This window comes from Muntiacus reevesi, chromosome 1, assembly GCF_963930625.1.
Source record: "Muntiacus reevesi chromosome 1, mMunRee1.1, whole genome shotgun sequence".
NCBI lineage: Eukaryota > Metazoa > Chordata > Mammalia > Artiodactyla > Cervidae > Muntiacus > Muntiacus reevesi.
In genome coordinates, this window is record NC_089249.1 from 239,915,953 (window position 1) to 239,942,788 (window position 26,836).

A 26,836-nucleotide genomic window follows, 5' to 3' on the forward strand; every position below is an offset into this window, starting at 1 on the left:
ACAGTTCGAAACATTTAAGTAACATCTTAAAACATATAAAACAATATTACATATTGTTTAGGGATTTATAATACTTGTTACTTCTGGAAGAGTGGGGAAGGAGATGATCAGTGAGAAATTCCAACTGAACAGAAAATAGGTTATTTCTTAAGCTGAATGGTGGCTCTCCCAAGTGTCTGCATGTTACCCTCTGTGTCTAAAGATTCCTTTGCATTTTCTAAAAGTCAAAGCTGCCATCCTTAGACTCCTGTTCCTCTTCCCAGAGATTGGGATCGGGGTGCAGGGGGTGCTGCATCCCAGAGGCAGAAGTGGGGCTGTGGCAAGACCAGGGTTCCTCAGACCACAGAGATGAAGCTGACCAGTATCATGGTCTGCCAGCCAGCCGAGAGTGGTGTAAGCCTCCTCCACTGTGGGTGGAGACCAAACCAAGGGCCCCTGACTCATGGGACACCCCCACGCCCGCCCTAAAAATACCAGCTCTGACCGCTGAGTAGGAAGCCTTGGTGACATGGCTCCCGTAGCATCCCCAGCCCTCCCCGACTGCCCCCACCGCCCACACACATCCCTGCCTGGGCCACCGGCCTGTCCACCAGCAGGTGCTTAAGGACAGGAGGAACAGCCCCAGGGTGAGGTCCCTGGGGAGACAAGAGCTCAGCGCTGCCTGGGGACGGCCCCTGGACAAAGAGCCACTGCCTCTCAACCCAGTCATCCGTTCCTATCAGAAGAGGGGCTGACTGTCCTGGGCTGGTCAGAGGGCGAGTGCAGATAAAAACTTCCTGCCAGTGGCCAGGCCGTGGTGGCTGTACCTTCCTTCTGGCAACGCTTCATGGATCTGCTGACACTCTCCAAAGAGGAGTAGGATAAAGGAGGGGCAGGCAGAGGGGCACAGCAAGAAGCCAGGAGGTGGGGGCAGATAAAGGCCTGGCCCAGCAGAACTCAGAAACCGCCGGGGCCAGAGAAGGCAGCCCAGTCACTGGGCTACAGTTTTCTGGAAGAGACGGCCTTGAGACATCTGCAAGGCTGCAGGGGACAGTGGAGACAGAGAGGCGAGGAAACCTGGATCCTCTGTTGGCCAGCTGTCCACTCTTTTTACCATACCTCCTATCGTCCTCCCTCTCCTTCCTCCCTCCCTCCCTCCAAAGGGTCAAGTGAGCCATGAGCAGAGGGGAAAAAAGGGGGCAAGAGAGGAGGTGGGCCCACCGCAGCGAGCCACCTGTAACAGCACTGGAAGGGGCTGCCCACAGAGCACTCCCTGACGCTGTGGTGGGGACCAGCGGAGGCTGGCTCATCACCTGTGGGGTGCTGGGTGCTGTTGAGGAAATTTGGGCCAGATGTCCTCTGCAGCCCTCCCACATATATACTTCCACTGTTCCAAAGAGGGATGGAAGGACGTCTGAGATACTACAAAGGACGATCCATCCAGAGAGGACACAGCATGGTCCAGAGGTGGCAGAGGATGAAAGGCAAGTTATGTTGAAGCCTGGAACATCTGACCTTCCTCATCACCTCCTCCTGAAATCCCTTCAACATCCTCAAGATCAGCATTGTTAGTAAGACTGATGTTCAGCAGCTGGCAGCAACGGATCACTTACACTGTGCCAGCCCTGCACTGAGTTCTTGACAGGCACTGTCTCATTCATGTGCACCCCTCTGGAGGCAGCACTTACATCACAGAATCTTACAGATGAGGAAGCAGGCGCAGCCCCCGTCCAGGTGTGCTAACTCTAAATCAGGCACGCCACATTGCGGGTTCTCAAAGAGCAGCTGGTCTGGCAGCCCCAGCATCACTGCCACCAGCTGGCTGAGCCGCTCTGGGGATGTGGCCCTGCAGTCTGTCTAACAAGCCACCCAGGGGATTCTGATGCATGCTCAGGTTTACCAACCAACTGCTCTGATCACTTCCCAGTGCTGCCGACGGAGTGGGGAAAAACGGACACTTCTCTGCCTGGCAGTCAAGACTTTAGGGTTTTTCCTAGCCCAGCTGGTCAGCTCCCCCAACCCAGGAGAGCCTTACCCCAAGTCCTCTGCCCAGTTTCCTAAGTTCCAGAAGGAACTCTGTACCTCATCATCTTGGTTGGGCCTGGCCTTGAAGTCACTGCCCTACAGAAGCCCCCTGACCACCTGGCACCCCCCAAACTGCATCACACCCCACTCAGACTCAGTGCCAGGCAACTGCTGGGCCACTCTGCCTTCCAGCTAGCACTCAGGGCACATTTCTGCCCAGTCCACAACATGTTCCTGGAGGACGGAGAACCATGAGCACCATGCCACTCCACACAGCACCACGCCAGAGGACTGTCAGGACCTGTTTTCTGACTCTCCGGAGGAAAAAATAATGTCTTGGGAAGCAACTTCTGGCTCTCATCCCAACTCTGCCACTAATTCTCTAGGACAAGGGCCTTCCCATCTCTAGGTCTCAATTTTCTTATCTGTGAAATGCACCATTATTCCAGTTTCTTCTACTCTACTCATCCTTTGAACAAACCCAGCAGTCTTACCCCAGACACTCTTATCTAGTGACAGGAATGCACATGTGAAGACTAAAGAGGTCGTTGCTCCCACCCTTCCACTCCAGGAAAAGAGAAAGACAAAAACCAAGCAAACACTAAAAATTACTGTTTCCCAGACACATACAGTGTCTCTACACACACATTCTCATTTGCAAATAAGCACGGTCATTTCAAGGCATGATGAATGTATTAAATATATATATAATAGTAAAATGACAGAAAGTGAAAAAATGAGTTACTTTGCATAGAAAGGTCAGGGAAGGCCCCTCTGAGAAGGTGACATTTGAGCTGAGACTTGACAGATAAGGAAGAACCAGCGTGGAAAGAGCTGGGGAAAGGTGTTCCAGGCAGAAGCAACAATATCCACAAAGGCCTCAAGCAAGAATAAACTTGCCATGTTGAACAGGGGGAAAAGCAGGCTGCTGTGGTTAAATCACAGTGAGTGTGAGACTAAAGCAGTACCCAGGAGAACCCAGAGAGGGAGGCCAATAGCCAACCTCTTACAATTCTGAGGTGTTCAAATCAGGTCGGCCAACCCAACCCAGGACATCCGGGGCCCAAGTCACAGGCAGGACTCGGGGGTGAGGGTATGAGTCAGACCCCATGGCTTCCTGGGGCCCCAAAGGCCCTGGTGTGGGAATAGGGGCAGGCAGCCACCCTCAGCAGGAGTGCCATGCCATGCCCACAGATGCCCATGGGTGGGGAGAACAGATTCACCTAAGTATGTAGAACACAGGACACTCAGGCCTGTTGCCCCCAGAGGGACATGATCAGGTGCTTCCATGAAGTGCCAGGCCCTGATCACATTATTTTTCCAGGACACAGCCAGGATAGGGGAAAGGAAATAGTGCTCAGGGTTCAAGGCTTACTAGTCTTGGGCAAGTCTTAACCTTCTGGGGACTCCGTTTCCTCATCTGAAAATTGAGGCTACTAATCGTGACTCTCTCCTAGGGTTGTTGAAAGTTTAAAAGAGATACTAAACATAAAGCACTGTGACTGGCACACAGTAAGTGCTGACAAATGTAAGCTGTTACCATTAACTTTATTGGTTTTTGACTACTTCAGTTCTCTCTGCTGTAAAACAAGGATGTTAATACATCATAGGATTGCTATGAGCCTGAGCTAATAAATATTCTAGCCTCCTAATGCAGTATCCATTGTCACAAATGAAAAAAAAAAAGACAGTCCTCTTTCCGGATCTCTCATCAGGTGCTGAATTCCCCTCTACCATACCACATTGTTTGGAAAATGAGTAAGAGCTGATTAAATTACATTTTGACAATACTGTGAAATAAAAATGATGCATTAGGAATCCACAGATTTCTCTGCACTGTCATTCTGCAAGGGGGTGGGGATAAACATTGCTGATTCTTCTGCATCACACACAAAAGTTCCCCCCCCAACCAAAATAGTCTCACCCTTCGCACAAAATTCCCACCCACAAAATTCCCATACAATTAATGAATGTACAATACAATCACTTTCATGTACACACAACCTTGCACTCTCCTGCAGATAAATATTCTACAGTGGAAAACACACACGTGTAGAAACTCCACACCCAAAATCGCTCCCCCAAACTCACTACAAATGCACCCAAATGTTGCCTCCAACAGAGGGCAAAATATTTTCAACAGAAACAGTAACTACAGAACGAAATCTGGAATTAAACGCTAGAGTTCAAATCCTAACTGTGCAACTCTCTAACTATATGACTCCAAATGCCTCAGTTTCCTAAACTGCAAAATACGGATAATAATAATCAAATTCGTTTTGAGGGTGACAGTGACAAATGAGTTTAACACATGTGACGAGTTAAGATCAGCACTTGGAAAGCGCCCAATAAGCTATTTCCCTCTTCATTACAGTGTGCACACTGCTTCCAAAACTGGTCTCCCACACTGTAAACAGATCCACGCCCGCACACACACACACCCACCCCGCCGGTCTGCACGCCTTGCACATCCACTGCACATCCCAGACGCGCTCGCCCACTCAGTGCGCACGCGCGCCCACCACCCTCCGCGCGGGTCAGGGATTCCCCACTCAGCCGGACCTCGCCACCCTCGGAGGCGCCGCGTGCCTCGAGGCTAGCCCTTGAGCCAAAAAGCCAGGCCACCAGGCCGGGCCTGACCTCCTCGCGCCACGCCCGGTCACTGCCGAGACTCGGAACGGCCCAGTCTCGGGTTCCCTTCCGTTCCATCCCCGCTCCGCCCAGCCGGCTTACCTGAGCGTGGGGGGCCTGGGAGACAGCGCCCCGCTCTCCGCGTCCAGTCCCGAGTCCAGGGACAGGGTAGAGGCCCGCGCCAGGCTCTGGTCTCACAGCACTCAGCAGGATCCCAGCTCCGGGCTGGGGGACCTGACCAGGGACTAGGAAGTGCTGGGGGCCGGGCCGCCCCACCCCTGGGAAAGTCCCCAGCGATTGACATGCCGCTTGCCCAATCACGCGGCGCCGTCTGGGCTGGCCGGCAGCCGCCGGGGTGGGACCCAGCGAAGTAAACAGCAGCCACCGGAGGTCAGGGGGCAGGAGAGAGTCTGCAGATTGGCCGCCAGAGTCCGTCCCGCAGACCGGCCCCTAGGTAGCCTCCGGGCCACCCCTCGAGGCACTCCCAGCTGCGGAAACTCCGGGCGCCAGAAAGGGGCCACCCCGAAAGCGGAATTTCAGAGCAGAGACGAGCCTCAGAGATCACCCACCCCTTCCTTGGGCCGAGGGGCACGCGGACTGGAGCGCGGGGAGGGGATTTGCCAAAAAAGCAGTAAGCATTTGTAGCTGAGCCAAAGCTAGAGCTCCGGGTCCCAGAGTTCGGTCCTAAGACTTCTTACAGAGCTCATGGAAATTCTGAGCTGAAAGTACCCTTAAAGAATCTTATTGTCACAGCTGACGTTTTTTGTGCCCTTACTGCTTCAGACTTGGTAAGCTTCATTTAATTTGCTCAGCCACCCTAGTGAGACGGTTTTCTATCCCCACCCCACCCCCACTTTTATTTTAAGCCATAAATTAAAATACAAGGGACAGGCAGATTAGAAGACCTCAGTAAGTGGCTGAACCAAAATTCAAACCCAAGTGGGCAAATCCGGAGTCCACCTCCTACCGTCTACCTTTACCTGGGTCAGATCATGCAAACAGGCTGTGGGAGTCCCCAGACCTGGCAGGAGCAGTAACATGGTGAAGGTTGGGAACACTTGTTTTTTTAAGCCCATCATTTTACTTAAAAGAGGGTAAATTTTAGCTTCATAAAGTGGAAGGGCCTGGACTTCCCTGGCAGTCCAATGGTTAAGACTCAGAGCTTCCATTGCAGGGGGCACAGATTCCATCCCTGGTAGGGGAATTGAGATCTCACACACCGATTGGCCAAAAAAAAAAAAATTTTTTTTAAGTAAAATTAAATTTAAAAAAAAGTGGAAAGGCCTTGTAATAAAGAATAGCTTGTATAAAGAACAGCTTTATAACAGGAATACAGAACAGCTCTTTAAATTGAGGTAATATGGCTTTATGAAAAACTTATTCTAAAAGATTCATTTCACTGGAACTGTGGAAAATTTAGTGATTGACAGGCCCTCATCCTCAGAAAGGATCTGGGGACCTATCCTATATAGGCCCTCATTTTACAGGAAAGCTCTGTAAATTAACTGTGACTGTATGTGAAAACACACACATACACCCCTACCCAAGTATTTTCAGGCTTTATGACATCCTATGATGCTTTTAGTTAGTTCAAAGGGGTTATCAAATTCTCAAAACAATATTAATTCTAGTTCATCTTAATTGTGAAAATAAATTGAAGAGAGGGAGGGAGAGAGGGGTGTGAACCCCAAACAAAGCACCACTGAGTGAAACCAATTCAGAAGGGTACCAGGAGATTACAATCTTGGGCTGATTCATATTGCAGCTCTCAGGCATCCCCTCACCCATTAGGGTCCCCCAGTCTAGTTTTTGTTCTGCTCTTGTCTGTAATTCCCAATTTGCCTTTTCCTAGAATGCCCAACCCAAGTCTTCTCATGAACCCTGAAATTTAGTTTAAAAAATGAAGAGTCTCCAATTATTTGCGTCTTGTTTCCAAACTACTTCAGCTGTTTTTCTAAATGTCTGACCTTAGAGAATTAGGTGAATTCTTTCATTCCACAAAGTGCAGAATGACTCCCAGAGGTGGGCTTGTTAGACAGTGGTCTAGAATGGCATAAAAAGGTCACATAGTCATCTTTTTGCCCGATTCCCTACTTTCGGATTATTTTTCTTAACATTTACAATGTGTGAGAAGAGTCATCTCTTCCAAGTGATGACTCCACTCACTGCTTTCGCCCTTTCCAGTCTGTTTGACTTTCAAACATTCCACCATGCTAAAGGCCATAGGAATATTGATCACAATCCCCTATTTGGCAGATCAGTAAACTGAGTCTTCAGTGTAATAAAAGCAGGGGTCCCGAACCTTCAGAATCTAATGCCTAATGATCTGAGGTGGAGCTGATGTAATAATAATAGAAACAAAGGTAACACTGTTGAATCATCCCAAAACCATCACTTTCACCCCAGTCCATGGAAAAACAGTTTTCCACGAATCCCGTTCTTGGTGCCAAAGAGGTTGAGGACTGATGTAGTAAGGATTTACTTAAGGCCACACACATTGAGTAATAGAACCAGGGTTGGAACCCAGGACCTTGGCTCCAAGTCATATTTACTCTTTCCACTGCATTATGTGTCCTAATTTTTCTTACTTTCTTACAGAAACTCAACATTCATGATGATCACAGGCTATGGACCTAACTAGTGGGCTTCTAACCACTCAAACACTGATTTCCTGGTTCTCCTCTCTAAGCCTCTGTTCCTCTCTAAAAAGTGGAGATATGATTACCTACCCTTAGGCGATCATGATAAATGAGATCATGTAAGTCAAGCCCAGAACTTGGCACACAGTAGGCATTCAAGAAAAGATAGTGGCTAAACCACTATAAAAGATGTGAATCACATGCATTGAGTAGAACTTTAGTGTTAAACCCAGGAATGCAGCCTCCCTAGGTTCCATCCCACTATTCACACACTCTATGGGACCCTCAACTCTGGGGGCTCGGCAGGGTGGGAGACAGACCCCCTAGATTGGCACCCTCTGCTCCCTCCAGACCTGAAAGGAACTTGCCAAACTGGGAAGCTGAGTCTGACACTGAGAACTGAGTGACTCAGGCCACTGGGAACCTCTTGCTCTTCCAGAGTGAGGACAGGCACCTATGCAAATCCCCACCTGGGAGGAGAATCAAAAGACCTGTGTGTGGTTTCATTTTGTTTTGTTTTAAGGCATACAGTTACCCAGTCTCCTTTCTACTGCCAGCCCCCTTCTACCACCTCCACCAAGGCTGCTCCAAAGTCACACCTAAATCCATGTTTGAGAGAAATAAAATGCATACCAAAAACTCTCAACCTGTAAGTGGTTAAGCTCTAAATCAAGTGCCTAAAGAGGAGTGAAGGCTGCGTATTAAAGACATGAGGAGGTAACATCAATGGAATATTTGCTGTGTGCTAGGTCTGCAGTTCCACATAATGTATCTCCCAACCAGCCTCTGAGGTCAGAACCATTATAGCCCCCACTTCACAGATGAAACTGGGGCTCTGAGGTGTTAGGTGGCTTCCACTGCCACAAGTCACTAGAACATGAAGATCCTGGCTCTTAAACTCTTTAACACTCTTGAGCATTAGGCTGTAGAGTTTTGCCAGCTTGCAGGGCACAGAACTCAACATGCCAGTCCTTAAAGGGTCCTGAGAAAGGGCCCTTTTCTATAGGGATGAAACCACTGAGGGCCAGCATGGGCCAGGGACTTGGCAGAAGTCCTACAGCAAGTTTGGAATAGTACTTAAGTCTCCTGCTGCCAGAGTGATGCTATTTCCACACCTCAGTGATGGCAACAGAGCTTCTAAAGCAAACAGCACCTTCCTCACTCCTGCAGGTTAATTAGTGAGTCAGAGCCTTGGATAGGAGTGATGAGCAACCAATGAGCTAAGAAAAGATCATTCCTGGGTCCGGGTACCTCCTTAGATCCAGTTCCACGTCTCCATAGCCTGGGGGCAATCTCAGGAGTGGAAAACCCTGTGATAGATTCTAGGTGCTTTTTGGTGTTGGGTGTGTGCGTATGAGAGGGAGATTTCAGTGATAAGTGAGAAATGCATGTCAAGCGCATGGTGTCAGCTGTAGTCAGTCGTTCGAGGTGATCATATTTGGGAGTAAAGACTAAATCAGTGAGCAGTCTATGGTCCCTGCTTCCCACCCTCAGCCTGAAAAGATGTTTTTAATTCTATTTATTTCCCAAATAACCACACAAGAGGATGGATACAACGGTACTAAGAAAGCCATAACTTTTCACATACATTCAGCACTTTAAGATGAGTTAACCCATTTCATAGTCACAGTTTGCCCCACTTTCAAGAGGCATGTCACGCAAGGGTGAGAAGGTGGGTGCTGGAGTCAGACAGACCTGGCACTTACACCTCATGAGGACTCTCCCCCAGGGTCCTCATCAGTAACAGGAGGGTTAGAACAGTGCATGGAGTAGAAAGAATGGAAAACCATGGAGCCTGACATCAGTGAGAGGTGACAATGATAATCATGACCCAGTCCACAGGGCGGGCAGGGATCATTTATCTCCTTCCAGTGAGGACCTCAGAGCCCAGAGCTGTGGAGGAACTTGCTGTAGACCTCACGAAATTTTCTCGGAAACATCAGGCCTTAGAAGGCATTTCTCCTGACTGTTCCTCCAGTGTCTTTCCTATTTTTCTTTTTTCTTTTTTGTTCCAGCTGTTTCCACTGCATCCCTGGGCCTGCCTTTTACTCTAGGTTTTCTGGGGCACTGCTGGAGGAGAGGCAAGGGCAAAGTGACACGGGGGAATTCCCAGCCGTGGCCTGTAGCAGACGTGGCCAACCCAGGCCCCTGCTACAGTTCCGAGGAGCCCCAGGCCTCCCTTCCTCCAGCCCCTCTCCCTCTGGCCTCCAGGATCTGCAGCTCAGAATGTCAAGTGGATCTGGGTTTGGAGCCAAGCTTGCCCCTTGTCATCCTCCTGGAAGTGGGAAAAGGTCAACCAGGCTCCTCCCAGCCCCTGAAGGAAGCAGACCTGAGGGACCCAGAGCATTTCCTAATCCTGGGACGCCCTGACAGGGCCCTGAGAACAATCCTCCTTCAGCCTCACCCCAAGGCCTCTGCTCTGCACCCTCTTCTGGGCCACTCCCACTTCTCCCTTCATGCTTCTCCAGCCCAGAAGCCACTGTGACGGTGACTTGGCCTCCGCTCCTTGCCCCTCCTAGCCAGGGACTTCCCTGGGCTGGCCTCTGACCGGCTCTGGAAAATCTGGACTGTCTGTGATCAAAGAGGAGGCCGCGTCAGCACTGTCTGCCAGCCGTCACCCACTCCTAGCGCCTTGAGCTCTCTCTGTTACGAGCTCAACCATAGAAGGGCCAGCTGCCCTGGAGGAGAGCCTGTGGGGGAGCCCTCTGCAGGCCCTTTTGCCCCCTGTTAAGGAGGGCAGCAGCCTGCCACCGTGTTCCCAAGGGAGGCAGGGCAGACTCCCACCTGGTCTCTTCCTGTCTAGCTTTAGATCACTGAAGTGCCTCACACACGCCCACATACCCTCAAACACTCACTGACACACACTCACATAATGACCCAGACACTCAGAGACACACTCACACTAATACATAAACATGCTCACACGCGCTGCCTCACACGGTCATCCACATAAGCATCTTGGGAGATCTGACACGCGCTCATGAACACAGATACACATTCTCACCCCTGCTCGAGCATGCGTGCACACACACACACACGCACACACACACACACACACACACACCTGCCTTCACGCTTACGAACCTGCTCCCTTCTCTTGGGAAAAGGATAAGACTAAAGCAGATCTTTCTTTTCCTTCCCTTTGGAAAAACTGCTGGCGACCAGAGAGAAAACGACGGGCTGAGGAGGCAAGGAGAGGAGGGCAGGAAGAGGAAATAAGAAATGGATGGAGAGCAGCAAGAAGAGAATGAGGGCAGGCCGGGGGTAGAGGTGCAGAGCCCAGGCCCTTGGGGGGGTGGGCGAGGGAGCTGGTCCAGGGCAGCCGCAGACACTGGCTGGCAGGAAAACTGGGGGCCAGGTGGCTCGTGGCCCAGAGCCAGAGGGTCTGTGGCCCCACAGTCTTGTGCGGTGAGCCTTGGCCCGTCCTGGCTTACCACCCCGGGCAGCTCACTCACCTGGGAAGGGCAGGAGAAGACGACGGGGTCTACGCAGCGGGGGCTGCCGCCTGAGAAGGCGCCTCGGCTCGCTGTGCTTCTGCAGGAAGAAGAGCTGGGCCGGGCTGACTTTTAGGCAGGAGGGGAATTCCCCGAGATGGAGGCGCAGGCAGCCCCACAAACTCAGCCGAGGCCCCATCCCGCCCCCTGGCAGAGCGCAGGGCCCTCCTCTGTCAATTCCCCACCTGTCACTTCCCAGACTGGCTGTCACTCGCTGTGAATTCCAGGGCGGGGAGGGGGCTCCGGGGGAGCGCCAGAAGGCTGGTGATTCTGTGGCTGGGCCAGGAACAGACACGGGGGCAGAGGCCACCCGGCCGGCCCACCCTGCCCCACCCCTGGGTTCTCCCAAGGACCTCTGTCTCTTCCTTTGCCTAAAATGGGGGATTCCAGTGCCCAGGGTCCTGAGGAAATCACCAGACACCCAGCCCACATCCTCCTACCCACCCCCCACCTCCCATCATCCCATCTGTTTCCACTTAGTTTCTGTGGCTTCTCCACAGGGAAGGGAAAAGCCCACTCCTTCCCTCTGGGCCAGATCTTACTAGGATGCTAAGTGGGGCCTTAGAGATCTACCCACCAATGAGCAGCCCAGCTCTGCACTCAATCTTGAGACTCACTTCCCCATCCTGAGCCTCAGTGATTCCCCTGCTGTAAAACAAGATAATGAGTCCTGCTTTGCCAGCCTCCTGCGATGGTAATTAAAATGAGAGTTTACAGACATTCTTTGTAATGTCTTTACAAACACCACCCTTATGGCAGAAAGCGAAGAAGAACTAAAGAGCCTCTTGATGAAAGTGAAAGAGGAGAGTGAAAAAGTTGGCTTAAAACTCAACATGCAGAAAACTAAGATCATGGCATCCGGTCCCATCACTTCATGGCAAATAGATGGAGAAACAATGGAAACGGTGGAGACTTTATATTGGGGGGCTCCAAAATCACTGCAGATGGTGACTGCAGCCATGAAATTAAAAGATGCTTGCTCCTTGGAAGAAAAGCTATGACCAACCTAGACAGCATATTAAAAAGCAGAGACAACAAAGGTCTGTCTAGTCAAAGCTATGGTTTTTCCAGTAGTCATGTATGGATGTGAGAGTTGGACTATAAAGAAAGCTGAGCACCGAAGAATTGATGCTTTTGAACTGTGGTTTGGAGAAGACTCTTGAGAGTCTCTTGGACTACAAGGAGATCCAACCAGTCAATCCTAAAGGAAACCAGTCCTGAATATTCATTGGAAGGACTGATGCTGAAGCTGAAACTGCAATACTTTGGCCACCTGATGTGAAAAACTGACTCATTGGAAAAGACCCTGATGCTGGGAAAGATTGAAGGCGGGAGGGGAAGGGGATGACAGAGGATGAGATGGTTGGATGGCATCACTGACTCGATGGACATGATTTTGAGTAAGCTCCAGGAGTTGGTGATGGACAGGGAAGCCTGGTGTGCTGCAGTCCATGGGGTCTCAAAGAATTGGACACAACTGAGTGACTGAACTGAACTGAACTGAACTTTACAAACAGAATGTCTCAGCTCATTATCTACTGAAAAGACGCCTGAGTGGGGGGATATTTGGGGACTGTCTGGATGAACTGACCTTTCTCCCAGTTCTGGAGTTTCTTCATTCTTACACAACATTCTAGACCACTGAAGAGATAGGAATGGACAAGTCAGACCCACTTCCTACCCACTCAGAGCTCACAGACTCTGGGCTGCCCTGTCTAGTACAATCGCCACTAACCATGCATGGCTGTTTAAATATAAATTAGGTGAAATTAATAAAATTAATAATTCAGTTCCTACAATGTAGCACCAGCCACATTGCAGGTGCTCAGTAGCCATATGTGGCTCCCATCTTAGACTGCACACGTATAGAACGTTTCCATCATCATACAAAGTTCTACTGGATAGCATTGCTCTGGGGGCTGTAGGCAAAGTAATAGGTAACTACAGTCAAGTGTGGTAGAGATGTATGTTGACAGGAGAAATACAGGGAGCTATAGGAGCCTGGACAAGGGAGCATCTGGTCAGGATTTGGGATCTGGGAGGTCTTCTCAAAGGAAGGGACACCTTGGCTGAGACTTAGAAGTAGCCAAGCAAGAGTATAAGGAAGGGTGTTCTCAGCAAAGGGAACAGAATATGCAAAGAGAAGAAAGAGAGTACATTCAGGGAACTGAAAATTGTTCACTGTCAGTGGAGTGAACCACTGTTGAACCATGGAGTCTGAAGCATGCAAGGGGGATGTCACAGAGGTGGGTCTGGAGAAACACACACGGCTGGATATCAAGGGGCAGGGCACTGGGACTTGGGGGGACAGGGGGTGATGGAGTGGAGAGTCCGCTGACTCTGATCCGCTGCTGCTCCATGCCATTCAGACTGGCGCTGCCCAGGGAATGCCAGAGAGAACTCTGCCCAACAGCCTCACTTGACGGATGTGGAAGTAAAGAACAGACGGGGAAGTGAATTTCCATGTGAGTAAATCGAGGGACTTCCTGACTCCTAGTCCAGGGCTCTTTCCCACACCACACTCAGGCCCCCACTTGCACAAGCCACGTTTTAAATATTTCAATAGCCACAGGTGGCAAGCAGTTACACTGAAAAACCTCACAGAAAGTTCTGTAGAATGAATGACACCAGTCCTTGAGCTAGGCCAGGCACAAAGTATAATACGCTTCTTTGAACATGAACTCTTTTCTCTTCGGGGAATAAAAATATACCTTCTCACACCCTCGCTATCAGATGCTCCATCTTTTCCTTTTGATACCAGATGGCAAGGCCTCCCTTATGTCCCCAACAGCTCAGGAACAGGCATTTGGGATGATGGCAGGACTCAGCATCAGGGAGAGAGATCTCCCTCCTGGCCCCCGTTATGAAGCCTGCAAGCAGGCCCGCCTAAGCCCCCTGAGTCAGCCAGAGCCTTCTGGGAACTTAAAAAATGTCCCTTCATCAAGGAAACGGAGTTTCAGATTCCTCATCAGGAGATTGTGTAATCCAGTCCTGATTCCTGGATTCTGAAACTCCCCCCGATACATGGGATGTCCTCTCCCGAGGCCACAAAAATCATAGATCCTCTATGAATTCGCCCACCCAGAACTGGTTGGAGGGAACTTAAAGAGCTAACAAGGCTCAAGGAGCGAAACCCACCTGAGCTGGAATCTCCAATTTGAACACTTGGTTTGCACACCCTGTGGGAAGATTAGCTCTCGGCTTTCCCTGCCGAAATGCTGAAAGCAATCAGCTCCTCTCACCTCCTCTTCCCCATCTTCCTTCTTCCAGCTGTAGATGTCTTGAAATTGCCTTCTCTATTTGGGTCAAGGGATAGACATTAAGGAAGAAGAAACCCTGGGACTGGGCATCAGAAAGACTTGAGTTTGAGTCCTGGCTCCGCTGTGTGGCCTTGGGCAAATTCCATCACCTCTCTGGTCCTCAGCTTCCCCTTTCATAACAGGAAGGAATCAGATAGATGATCACTAAGGGATCTTCCATTCTGATACTGTAAGGAAAGCTAAAAGTTCAGAGGAAGAAGAAATCAGAGCAGGTCAAGATGGTCAGGAAATAATAACACTAATTGCTAATACTTCAGATTAATGTGTACAGGCATGGTACTAAGTGTCCTTAAATGCATTCCTCATCAGAACCCCGTGAGATTGGTACTGCTGTTTTACAAATGAGGAAACTGAGGTTTACAGTGGTCTAAGCCAACAGCTACTACGTGGCATAGCTGGAGTTCAAACTCAGGTAATGAACGTCTCCAGAGCTCACCTGAGGGAAATGAGACCTTTGCTGAACTTCCAAAGATGAATGAAATGTGGATATACAGGGGGAAGCTCTCACAGAATAGGACGAATGACTTCGCTACTTCATTATCCCGTGCCTCCCTCCTTAATTTCCTCTCCCATCCTGACGTCTCTGGTCTTGTTGCTGATGTTGTAGGAATAGCATTGAGTCAGCCTCATACTAGTCAGTCAGTATTTATTTATCGAATGAATGAATTTGACTCTGTGGGTTTCCTGATTCACCAATTCTGTTGAAAGCTACCCCAGTGCCATTGGAACCAGTTCAGGACTTGGGGCAGATTTCTAGATCCCACCATGGACCTAAGATATCAGCCTCTCTGGGGGCTAGGGACCTAGAGATGGCACTTTAAATAATCTTTCAGGGGTGATCTTGGAACTTAGTGGAGTTTGAGAAGCCCAAGTTTCCTAAACTGGATCTTCCAACTCTGAAATGAGAATCACCTGCTCAGATACAGGCAGCCAAGCAGAGCTCACTGTCACAAACTAGTGGGAGGTACCCAGTGTGTGAGCACTTCTCTGGGTCACCCAGATGTCAAATCCATGACTTCTGCAAAAATGCTTTGAGTCCAGGGGTGCTAGGCATGGGCCTAGGATGCCAGGGGTGCTCGGCCTCCACTAGGTGCTAGGCCCATTGCTGTTGCTGACTCACGGTGTGACCTCAGCAGACATTTCCTCTCTATTTCTCACCTTCCTCATTTGTGAAAAGGAATCAATTCTCTTTGTCCACCTGTAACCCTGGGAAGAGCTATGTGTGTAGAAGGGGTGTCCATTAGGAGAATTTCATAAAGAATATCATAGGTCAAGGGTTCATCAACTTGAGTGTCCGTCAGAACTATTTGATCCATTTGGTCGTGGGTGGGGGGCCTCAGATCAGTGACTCTCAATCCAGACAGTACATCAGAATTACCTTAGGAGCTTTGTGGAAATACAGATGTCCAGGCCCCACTTCATAGTAATAATAATAGAATTTCAGGGGGCAGGGTATGGCCTGGAATTGGTATTTTAAAAGCTCCCCAGGTTAATCAAAGTCACAAGTTTGCCCACTGCTTTCAAGGGTCTTTTTTAAAAAATACTCACTTATGTGGTGTTGCCTTTTTTTTTTTTTTTAATATTCGTTTATTTGGCTGCCCCAGGTCTTAGTTGCAGCAGGCAGGATCTCTGATCTTTGTTGCAGCTTGTGAGATCTTGTTCCCTTGACCAGGGATCAAAACCAGGCCCCTTGCATTGGGAGCATGGAGTCTCAGCCACTGGACCCCCAGGGAAGTCCCTCAAAGTTCTTTTCTAACGGTTGGTTCTCATGCAGGTGCTCACAGGACCTCACTGTTCCCCTTTCATGTATCAGGGAAGGTGTCTTTTAAAGTGCCAGGGGCAGAGACCACAAGGAGGACGGATCTGGAAGATCTATTCCACTTTTGTGGGTCACAGGACATCATACATGGTGAATGTGAAAGGGAACATTAAAACTCAAGCCAAGTCGAGGGAAGGAGGTGCGTAGAATTCTGTAAACGTCTGAAAAATGGAATTTAGGGGTGTGTTTTGCAAAATTGTGTTTCCCAAGGAAACAGATACAGGGCAGAGTGTTGCAAGATTCAGGTCAAAGGAGGAAGATCCAAGGACAAATGTTGCAAGACTGTGCTGCTAAAGGAAGTGGCTTCTTAGCCTATCAGGTCTCGAACAAAGCTTTGAGATTATTCAGACCAACCCCCTGGCTGGAGAGAAGGAGAAACTAAGGCCCAGGTAGGGGAAGGCTTATGCCCATAGTCACCTTAGCATTACAGTCCAGGTTTCCAGAATACCTCCTGCCTTTTGCCTTTTCCTGTATCGCTTGTAACTTGTTTACATTCCAGATTCCCAGCCCACCCTCTACCCTCACACCCTCTTGGACACCACCCAGGATGAAAGGATGGGGCTAAATCTGTGAGCCTGGATCTACAGCAGCCAGATGGAAGGGACCAAAGCCAGCAGGAGGCTGGGGAGAGCCGGAGAGGAAGGAGCAGGGTCTGATGATGCGGCCTGACCTCAGAAAGGAAGCCTGGTCACCAGGGGAATTTCCCCGGTGTGAGGTCTCATGTCTATGCAAATGTTGCACTCCCATTAACCTGGACCCCAGATGGGAGAAGACCAGGGGGAGAGAAGGGGCCCTGGGAGAGGCAGGGAATTGGGAAGGCAGGTAATAGGGCCTGACCGTCCTGGGTACCTAGGCATTGTGCTAGGATCTGCGTGTGCTTAATCTCATTTAGTTCCTGAAACATCCTCCTGAGTAGGAAGGTCAGGAGCCTGAGACCCAGGAGGGGAAGTCACAAGTGCACATTCCAGCCCCAGGAGGAGAGCAGGCTTCAGGCAGAGGGCACGATCATAATGGATCTGGTACTGCAGCTGCTGACAAGGGTGACAGTAATGGAGCCCCAGGCCGGGAAGTCTGGCAAGGTTTCATTTTAGGTTTCCATCTCACTCACCTGGGGAGTTTTACCCTGGGAACAGCGAAAAGGCATCAGGGCAAATCCCAGTGCTCAGGTTTTCCCAGGCCCAAGAGGAGGTTGGGGAAGGGGGCGTGGGGCAGGTGGTGCTGTTAACCCTTTCACTACCAGCTTCTTCTAGAGCAGGCTGAGAAAAGTGAAGAACAGGATGGAGACTTTTAAAGGAAAATCTCTCTTTCTTCCTCCTGCAACTTTATATTTCACTCACCTTGAGCCTCATTTCCTCTGGGAAACCTTCCCTGGGGATTCTCCTCCATTGCAAGGCTGATCCCCCTCCTCCAGGGAGCTCATCTTGCGTCCCCAGAGCACAAGGCAGGGCACGCTTAGGCCCAAAGTCTGTCCCCCAGACAGCCTGGTTGTTTTTCCTCCTATGGAGGAACAGAACAAAGGACATACACAGGAACGAGCAGGTCACAGGTTCCTGGTGCTCCACAGCCAGGCTGGGTGCCAAGAAAAGTGTGAACTCACCTGTGCCCTAGCGAGTGTGTGTGAAAAGCAAGTGTGCCTGCGTGTGTGAGGCCCTTCCCATGTGGCCACCAGTGCATCTATGGGCAGCGATGTCTGTCTTTCTGTTCGTGACCCTCTGTGTATTTGAGACCTAATCATTTTTCTCTCTGTGGTCAAGAATATGAATTTCTGAGTCTGGGTATACAGAGTGTGTATATCATGCGGCTATGCGTGGCTGTGGTTTGGAATTGTGTGTGGGGTGGTTAGTAGTACTTAATGAGCTTTGAGTAGATGCCAGATGTCAGGGCAAGTGGAAATGTAGATGGTTGGCCCAGCACTGGCTTGAGATTTCGGTGTCAGCCCCCATCCTCCTTGCTCTCCTATCAGGCCCTCCCCTCCTCGCCCATGGCTATCTCCAGGTCAAGGTCCATGGCCATCCCAGTGGAGTAGCCCCTGAGGGTTCTGGTTACAGCGGGCAGCGTTAAGGGCAGGTGGTCATTGGAGGAAGGAGTGGGACTATCCCATAGATGGGAGGAAGGTCCCGTTCCCAGATGGCTCTGTTTGAGGGCCTCCTTGGGCCTCACCAAGCTGAGCAGAGGGTGAAGGGATGACCTGCACCAGAGGCCTTGGTTTCTTCTTGCCTTTTAAACACTTTCTGCTGCCTCTGGCTCCCAGGCAATGATGTCTGGCTTCATCTTGGCCTCCCTCTCTTGGTCCCCAAGCAGTTCGGGCAATTTCCTTGGTTTCTTGCTCCCCCGTGCATCCTTCTTCTTTTTTCTCCATCTCTGCTTCCCCCACCCTGGCTTGCATCCTCATCCCTCCACATCTGGGGAATAATTGCAAGCCTGTCCAATGGTCTCCCAGCTGCTGGGCTGGTCTCCTCCTCCATGCTGATCCCCAGAAACAGTTTTCTAAGGACGTCTCTGATCTTACTACTCCCATCCCCAGCGCCTTCAGGGGCTGGCCAGGGCCCAGAGGGTAAAGGCCAGATTCCAACCTGGAATCTCCATGATCCTCCTGAATGGTGTCCTCGTGCTGGGTGTGGGGCCCAGGGCCCTCAGGAGCACACCCCACTGCCTCCACTTCCCACCTCCATATCTTACCTCAAAGGACTCTCTCCCTCCTTCAATATCTTTTCTACCCATCTCTCCCCACCCCCCTACCCCCAGCCATGCTACTTGGCTTTCAGGATGTTAGTTCCTTGATCAGGGATCAAAGCTGCACCCCTTGCCGTGAAAGCTCAGCTTCTGATTCACTGAACAGCCAGGGAATTCCCTCTCTACCCATCTTTTGAGGTGCTTCTCACATATCCACTTTCCAGGGAGTCTTTTTCTGGCCTGTCTGTGGTTCATCTGTGGTCCGTTGCTACCGTGTGCCTGGTTGAATTCTTCTTATAACGTTTTCCCACTTAGCCTTCTCTGAGAGTAAGGAGCACAGTTGCAGGGACTCAGTGAATCATCAGAGGCTCTTGAAAGAGACTCCTTCTCTTTCTCTGTTCTGAAATGGAATCCAGCCTATTGATTAATAACAAAGAGCTGGTATTTATTGAGTCCTTGCTGTGTCCCAGACAGTGTGTTCAGAGATAGACATGCATTGCCTTATTTCATTTTCACAACATCGCTGTGAGATAGAAATCTTGGTCGTTCCCATTTTACAGATGAGGACGTCAAGGAATAGAGAGGCCAAGTGACCTATCTACTTCCCAGCGGTTGGCTGGCATTCAGATCCAGGCCCATCTGCCTGCCTCCCTCCATAGATCTGACTACTGAGCGGTGGACTCGGTACAGAACCAGCATTTCGCACTCGTCTGGGTGCTGCTGTGAAGTAGGGGAAGTCTGCCTGGGAAACCTGAGGTCTGAAGGATGCGGAGAGACCCGCTGGAGTGGTGATTTACCGCTCTGGGTCCTGAACTGTGGGCCAGTCAACTCGATATTTCTCCCTCTTGTTCTCAGCTCTGCTGTCAGCAGAGAGAAGAGCCGGAATCAGGACAGCTGAGCGCTGGTCACAGGGGTCACACCAGGGCCACAGTCCAGCTCTGGGGCCTCCATTTCCCAACTTGAGAGATAGAGGAGGGTTGGTTCAGATGATCTCTCAGATCATTTCCGGTTCAGTCCATCCATGACGGGCTGCCTCAGCACTTGGACTCCCGGTTAGTCGTGGTAACAGCAGAGGAGGACGACCGAGGAGGGGCTTCTCCAGTGGGACACTCTGGCAGTGACTTGGCTCTCAGCAAAGCCGGCCACAGCAAATATCGGGGTCTTGTAAATAGCCCACACTTCCCACGGAGCTCTCCAAAGCAGGAAATAGGACGGTGGCAATCCCCAAGTCGTCACTCTCGGCTCAGGTCGAAAGGGCAATCTCCTACCAACCAGCCACTTCCTTCACACACTTCCTCGTGGCCGTAAAGACCCGAGCGCACCGCAGACCAGAGCTGCTGGGAAGTGTTTTTCTTGAGGGAAAAGGCAGGGCTCAGGGCTGGAGGGGACCAGTTGGGAGCTGGAGGAAGGCTGACTTTGGGCTGAAGCCCTCTAGGGAAGACAGAAGGAAGTGGAAGGACCTGCGGGGGTGTTGATAAGTGCTGGACTGGGGTCAGGACCGCATGGTTCCGGTTGTGTCTGCCACCGAAAGGCTCTGTGACCCTGGGCCTGTGAGGTGTCAGCTGTCTGTCTGGCTGAAAGGGAGGTGAGAATTTCCGAGGGCCCCTCTCACACTTAGGATGTCATGACCATCCTCCCGTGCTCCCACTTTGAGACAGCAGTGGTCTGGGTTCCGCTTTCTCTTTCCTTTCATTTTTAATTTAGACCCCACCACTTCTCTCTGTTGAACTTTGGCCACAGAAACAAGCTCCCGTGTTGTATGATACTATGTTTTGGAGAGAGGTGGGTGGGAGGGACACTTGCACAGAATCTCTTAAGGATGAGGAACACGAAGGTCTAACTTTTTTTATATCTTTAGCATCTTGCACGTGGCATGGCACATAGGAGGCATTCAGTAAGGACAAGCTGCATGAGTGGATGATTGGATGGACGAGGTGTCTTGGATTCAGAACAGCGGTGACTCCTTCCTCTGTCACAGCTTCAAAGAAAAGGCATGGTTTCTTCTGCAGGCACCTGGGACTTAGTGGGACTATTTTAATAGCCTTCCAACTGGTCTCTCTTCCTTCATAGCCTCTCCTTTTTAAAAAAAAAAAAAAAAAATTTTTTTTTTTTGGCATGCTGCATGGCACGTGGGACCTTAGTTTCCTGAGCAGGGATCGAACCCCTGCCCCCGACAGTGGAAGCACGGAGTCTTAACCACTGGACCGCCAGAGAAGTCTCCCATAGGTTTTCCAAAGAACCTCCAAAGGCCACCCCTGGGTTATGATATAATCCTGACTCACAAGCTCCTCTAATTAGATGCCAATTCCCATTTCTAATCTTGTCTACCTCCCCTCAAAACTCTGAGAGGGGACTTTACTGATGGTCCAGTGGCTATGACTCCAAAATCCCAATGCAGGGGGCCCGGGTTCTATTCCTGATCAGGGAACTAGCTCCCACATGCTGCCAACTGAGACGCATTGCAACTAAATAAATAAAACAAAAGCAGATGAGGGTCTCCCTCCTACTGCCGACCAATCTCAGAAGGCAACATCCTTTAACTGAGAAAACTGCCTGTCGAGGGTTTAGAGTGGTGTACACAGGCAGGACTCCGTGTGAGCTCTCCTTCTTCCTGGTTTCTAGGAATTCTAGAAATTCCTGGTTTCTCTGCTTCTGTGTTCCCCAGGGCCTATGAGGCCTTCCGACATCTATTCCCTCAGATTCCATCACTCTTCCCCTTCCACCCCCAACCTATTCTTCCCTCAGTGCGTATTTTTAGGACACTGTTGTATTTGTTTGGGGATGCCTCTTTTGTCCACTGCTGACAACTTCCTGAAAGCAAAGCTCAAGGAAACATCTTGGGAGCCACCTCTCAGCTCCGGCAGTGGCGCCTGGCTCAGGGAGGGTGGTCCCAGCCCCTCACTCTGGGCCAGGCAGCCCTGAACTTCCACAAACTATCTCATTTACCCCACAAAGGCGGTGCCAGAGGTGGGACTGGGCCCTGTCTTAGAGACGAGGAAACTGAGGCCCAGAGAGATAACATGCTCGCAGTTAGTCAGTGGCAAAGGTCTGACTCCACAGCTCTGAATCGCCATGTTAATTCATCTATGGTAACAATTAAGTTGGGCAGATACCCAAACAAGTCTCAGCTGACCCTCACAGAGTTTGGGCTCACAGCCTGGTGGAGGGAAGGAAGTGGGGAAGACACAAGGTAACTGCCTGACTTTCAGACTCATTACGTTCAGATGGAGAGAGGGCTCTTCAAAACTGTTAGGGCCAACCCCTCACGGCACACATGAAGACAGAGACCCAGAGAAGGCAGGGGCTGGTCCAAGGTCACACACGACCAGACGTGGGGCTTCCCTGGTGGTCCAGGGGTTAAGACTCTGAGCTTCTGCTGCTTGGGGCACAGGTTCAATCCCTGACCACTGCACTAAGATTCCCCCACGCCACACACAGTGCAGCTAGGAAAAAAGACCAGACCAGCATGTTTCCCAACACCCCTCACCCTGTTCCCTGATCAGTGAATAAACACACACTGAACTGCAGGAGGAGGGGGCAGGTCAGCTGGGACAGGGAGCAGAGCCCTCCAGCCCCCAGGCACCCACATGCTGCAGTGCTGGGCAATGTGAGATCTGAGTCCCAGAGCAGAACTAGAGCTGAGGTCAGGGAGATGGAGAAAGTGCAGCTGACCTGTTGATCACTGATCTTCACAAAGTGGAAGCTTTCCACAGGCCTCCCCAGATCACGATCACATCTGGTGCCCCTGAAGAGTTCAAAAGAGGAAGTCTGGGCTCAGAGGTTAACAGATGAAGAGCTCACAGAGCAACATCCAGGCAGCAGAGGAGAAAGAAGCGCCCTGAAACCTAGAGCCAGCAGGGCCAGCCTTCTCAGTCTGGACCCAAGCTCTGACCCTTGTTTGGGATTCCCAGGAAAGGGTGGAAAGACAGAAGCCACTCCTGGGCAGCTTAACACCTTGGCTTCAATGGCGACAACTCAGGCTGCAGGTTCTACATCAAAATCACAGATCCCCCTTGGAAATGCATTTATGTACCTGTATATCTCTATTTAAAGAGAGAAGAAATGGAACGATTTGGAGGCACATCCTAGAATGTCAATGTAGAAGAATAAGCCAAGATCTTATTGTCGAACCCATATTTTGTGGATAAGAAGATAGAGACTCGGGGAGGGAAAGAGACTGGCGTAAGGTCACAAAGCAGGTGTGAGGCGGCTGCAAACTTAAACCCAGGTCTCTCTGCTCCTGGTTCAGTGTTCTAACACAACAATCGGGATGAGGTGGCAGTGAAACAGTGGGAGGACTGTCAGCTGGCTCAACACATTTCCTCCTCCCTCCCCTCCCCTAGAACTGGCACCTGCCACCACACCCCACCATAAGAGCACACACACATCACTCACTTCACAGACAGAGGCTCAGTATGTTTTTGGCTTCGATAAAGCCCAGACCAGGGCAGGGGCTGTGACAAGGGATGGAAGCTGGGAAGGCGTGAGGAGGAGGAGGATGGGGAGTGGAGGTGGATGCGATCGGCGGCTCCGGTTCTTCGGCTGCTCAGATGTGAGCAGGGGTGACTGTGCGGGGCCCTCAGTGGTTCATGGGAGTGGGAGTTTTCCCTAAACCCCAGCTGAAGACAAGCGCCCACCCTGACCCCTCCCCCCACCCTGTCCCTTCTTTAGTCTCTGAAGCTGGAGCAGCAGGCTGGGTCGTGGCAGGCGGTGCTGCTGACCATCTCTCAGCAGAGGTGCCCGTGAACACCAGTGGCCTCAGTCCTCGCCTCCGCAGATGGCCAGCAAGGCCTTCAGGAAGTCCCCGGAGGTGTCACCCTGTCAGGGTCAGAGGGAGAGCAGAGTGAGTGGAACAAGTCGATGACCTCAAGGCCCCCTCCTCCCAGCTGCTCTCAGCCTGGATGTCACCCCCGACACATAAATGCCCCCATGTCCCTTCTGTGGCTCCCCCTTAGCCTCAGGGAAGATGTCCAAGCTCTGAGCCTGGCCTCAAGGCCTTGTGTGGCCTGACCCTCATGAAGCTCTGTGGCTTCACCTCCCTCCTTTCCTTCTGGAAGCATCTTGAGCATCTTACTACCTAAACGCCTACCACTCCTGCATCCAGCATGCCCTCTGCACTGCCCCCAAACCCTGTCTGAAATCAGGTGCCCCCTCTGCTGTGAAGCCCTCTATTCTGGTCTCTTCCCTTATACTCTGCTAATACTCTCCCCCCAAGATCACTAATACATGTGTTATGGGATCCCTTATTTGAGCAAACATTATTGAGCACTTGCTGGGTACCAGCCCTTGCAGAAATTTATGTGAACATCATTAGGTTTATATTAGGGAAACAGAAATGGAGGTAGCCTTATTTAGGCTTCAGAAGCAGGCCTCTGACTGACTCTGACCTTGCCTAGACTACGTGCCTGCCTGCAAGCACATAAGCAGAACTTTGTGTAAGAAAGGGGGTAGGTCTCAGAGGTTCTTGAGGCCCCGGAGGCCTGGCCAGCCCCCTAGTATCGAAGAAGTCTTATGATTCACAAAGTGAAACAAACAGCATTATAAAAGTTATAGGAAAACCAGAGCTGCATTTCTGTGTACAAACTGATGATGATACCAGTCTGTAGCCTGGGATTATAATCGGGAACACCCAGAGCTCACCTGTGGGGTGGATGCACCACCAGAGACGTTTTTCCCATTGAGACACCAGATTGCTTTTACTTGGAACTTCCCAGCACTATTCAAGTCTGAATGTGGGTTTCAGCTCAGTGTGGTGATGTATGTGCTATTACCTTTCTCGATTGTTTCTATTTCTTTTCTTTAAATGACTGTACATGAAATTAAGTCAAATAATCCTCTATTAAATATTAAAATTGTTTATTGTGCATGTAATGAGTGGTTTCTTTTGTTAATGAGTCCTTCAGACCTAAAATGAAAGTAAAACTTTCAGCCAAACAGGCCACTATGGAAAAAGTATGGAGATTCCTCAAAAAATTAAAAATAGAACGACCATATGTTTCAGCAATTTCACTCCTGGGTGTTTATCCAAAGAAAACAAACATTACTTAGAAAAGATATTTGCACCCCTATGTTCACAGCAGCATTATTTACAATAGCTAAGGTGTGGAGGCAGCCCAAGTGCCCATCAACTGGTGAACAGATGAAAAAGATGTAGTATATACATGCAATGGAATATCACTCAGCCATAAAGATGAAAGCTCGCCATTTCTAAGAACATAGATGGCCCTAGAGATTATTGTGCTATGTGAAATAAGTCAGAAAAATACTGTATAGTTTCATTTATACTCAGAATCTAACAAAAAAGAAAGAGCTATAGATACAGAGAGCAAATAGCAATTGGCAGAGGAGAGGGGAGAGAGGGAAGAAAGAAAAAGGTGAGGGAGATTGGAGGTACAAACTTCTAGTTGCCAATTAAAATGAAAGTCACGGGTATGAAATGTACAGTGTGGTAAATACAGTCAATAACTAATACTTTTGTACGGTGACACATTTTAAGTAGACTTACTGTGGTGATCATTTTGAAATGTATAGAAAAAAAATCACTACATTGTATAATAGGAAATAACTGAGGATTATAGATCAATTATAACTCAAAAACAAATAAACTCAAAGGAATCAGTTCAGATTTGTAGGTGGCAGGAGGAGGAACTGGATGATGTAGTCAAGAAGTACAAACTTCCAGTTATAAGCACTAGGGATGCAATGTACAACATGAAACATATAATTAACACTGCTGTAATATATAATATATAAAAATTATATAATAATATACAAAAGTTGGGAGTAAATCCTAAAAGTTCTCATTACACACAAAAAACACTTTGCTACTTCTTTAATTTTGTTTCTATATAACATGATGGATGTTCACTAAAGTTATTGTGATAAGCATTTCATGATATATACAAGTCAAATCTTTATATTGTACCCTTAAACTTATATAGTGTTATCTGTCAATTACATCTCAATAAAACTGGAAGAAAAAATAATAAACATGTTCTACCAATTCACATCTCCACCAAGTCTGTCTGAGACTGCCTGTGAGCTTCGCCATGGTCTTGTCAACCAAGTACAGCACCAAGCTTTAAGATCTCGGTCAATCTCAACATCAAAGAAACGGGCTTCATAAACAAAAAAGCTAGACATATTATACCTGATTCCATTGACATGAGATAATCAGAAAAGGCAAGTTTTTAGAGACAGAAAGTCACTTGAAAGTTGCCTAGAGCGGGCAGTGGAAGCAGGTACAAGGGATGACAGTGGGGTGATGAAAACACTGAACTGTGGAGGAGACATTACTGACTCATGCCCTTAAAACAGGTGAATTTTGTGGTCTGTAAATTATGATTCAATAAAATTGCTTTTAAAAAGCAAGAAAAGGGGCTCTTGTTTTATTTGGGAAATCCTAAATTATAAGCCTTTGGTCCATCTGGAATTTATTTTGGTATGGACAGTAGGGCAGATCTCCTCTCATTTAGCAACGTCTTGGTTGTTCTAAGAGGTGACACTCTGGGAACAATAAGAACTTCTATGTTGGAGCATCTGACACTCCCCCGTACCCCCTGACCTCTCATCCCGCCTGCCCCTCACCTCAATGGCTTGGTGGAGAGACTTGTCGTATTTCTCGATGAACTCCCGCCGGATGTTGAGCAGGTCGATCTCACTCCGCGAGACCATGATCCTGGTGAGGGTCTTCTCATCCGTGCCAGCACCCTGGTGGAGTCAGGTGCCAGGGAGACAGGGCAGGAGGAGGAAGGGGGCTAGGTCAGGCAGGAGCTCGTGGGTGTCCATCTGCTCCTGTCCATTTCCCCTGCAACCTGGGGTGGGACATCCTGCCTCTGTCTTCCATAAACAGCCCTGACTCCAACTCCCCTGTGCCTAGGACTGGCCAGACAGAGGCAACAATTGCCTATATGAGGTGAATAGCATGCTCCCCAAATTCATGTCCACCTGGAGCTGTACAAGGTGACCTACTTTGGAAATAGCGTCTTTGCACATGAAATTAGCAGAGGACATACTGCATTGGGGTGAGCCCAAGATCCAGTGACTGGTGTCCTTACGTGAAGGACACGTGGACATACACACAGATAAAGGCAGAGACTGGAGGGACTCAGCCACAAGCCAGGAAACACGAGGGTTCCAGGCAACCATCGGAAGCTGAGGGAGAGGCATGGGAGAGCTTTTCTCCCTCAGGGCCTCCAGGAGGAACCCATCCTGCCAACACCTTCATTTTGGGCTTCCGGCCTCCAAAATTGTGAA

The 26,836-nt window shown here is 49.8% G+C and overlaps 2 protein-coding genes across 7 annotated transcripts in view; both read right to left on the bottom strand.

Moving 5' to 3' along the window:
• The window catches only part of TNIP1 (TNFAIP3 interacting protein 1), a 52,435-nt gene extending 41,632 nt beyond the window's left edge, over positions 1 to 10,803 (bottom strand). For 3 of the 5 annotated variants that reach the window (XM_065918947.1, XM_065918943.1, XM_065918945.1), the window contains exon 1: positions 4,738 to 4,903. The gene's annotated coding sequence lies outside the window, so the exon portion shown is untranslated. Of the gene's footprint in view, positions 1 to 4,737; positions 4,904 to 10,729 lie in introns of those variants that run through there. The other 2 variants (XM_065918944.1, XM_065918946.1) reach the window with 2 other exon arrangements.
• A 12,172-nt stretch (positions 10,804 to 22,975) lies between these two features.
• Positions 22,976 to 26,836, bottom strand: part of ANXA6 (annexin A6) — a 47,157-nt gene continuing 43,296 nt past the window's right edge. For both annotated transcript variants that reach the window (XM_065918951.1, XM_065918950.1), the window contains 2 exons: positions 26,168 to 26,290; positions 22,976 to 23,398 (listed from right to left, as the gene is read on the bottom strand). In XM_065918951.1, coding sequence (XP_065775023.1) covers positions 23,339 to 23,398; positions 26,168 to 26,290 — 183 coding nt within the window. In that variant the 3' untranslated portion in view covers positions 22,976 to 23,338. The remainder of the gene's footprint in view (positions 23,399 to 26,167; positions 26,291 to 26,836) is intronic.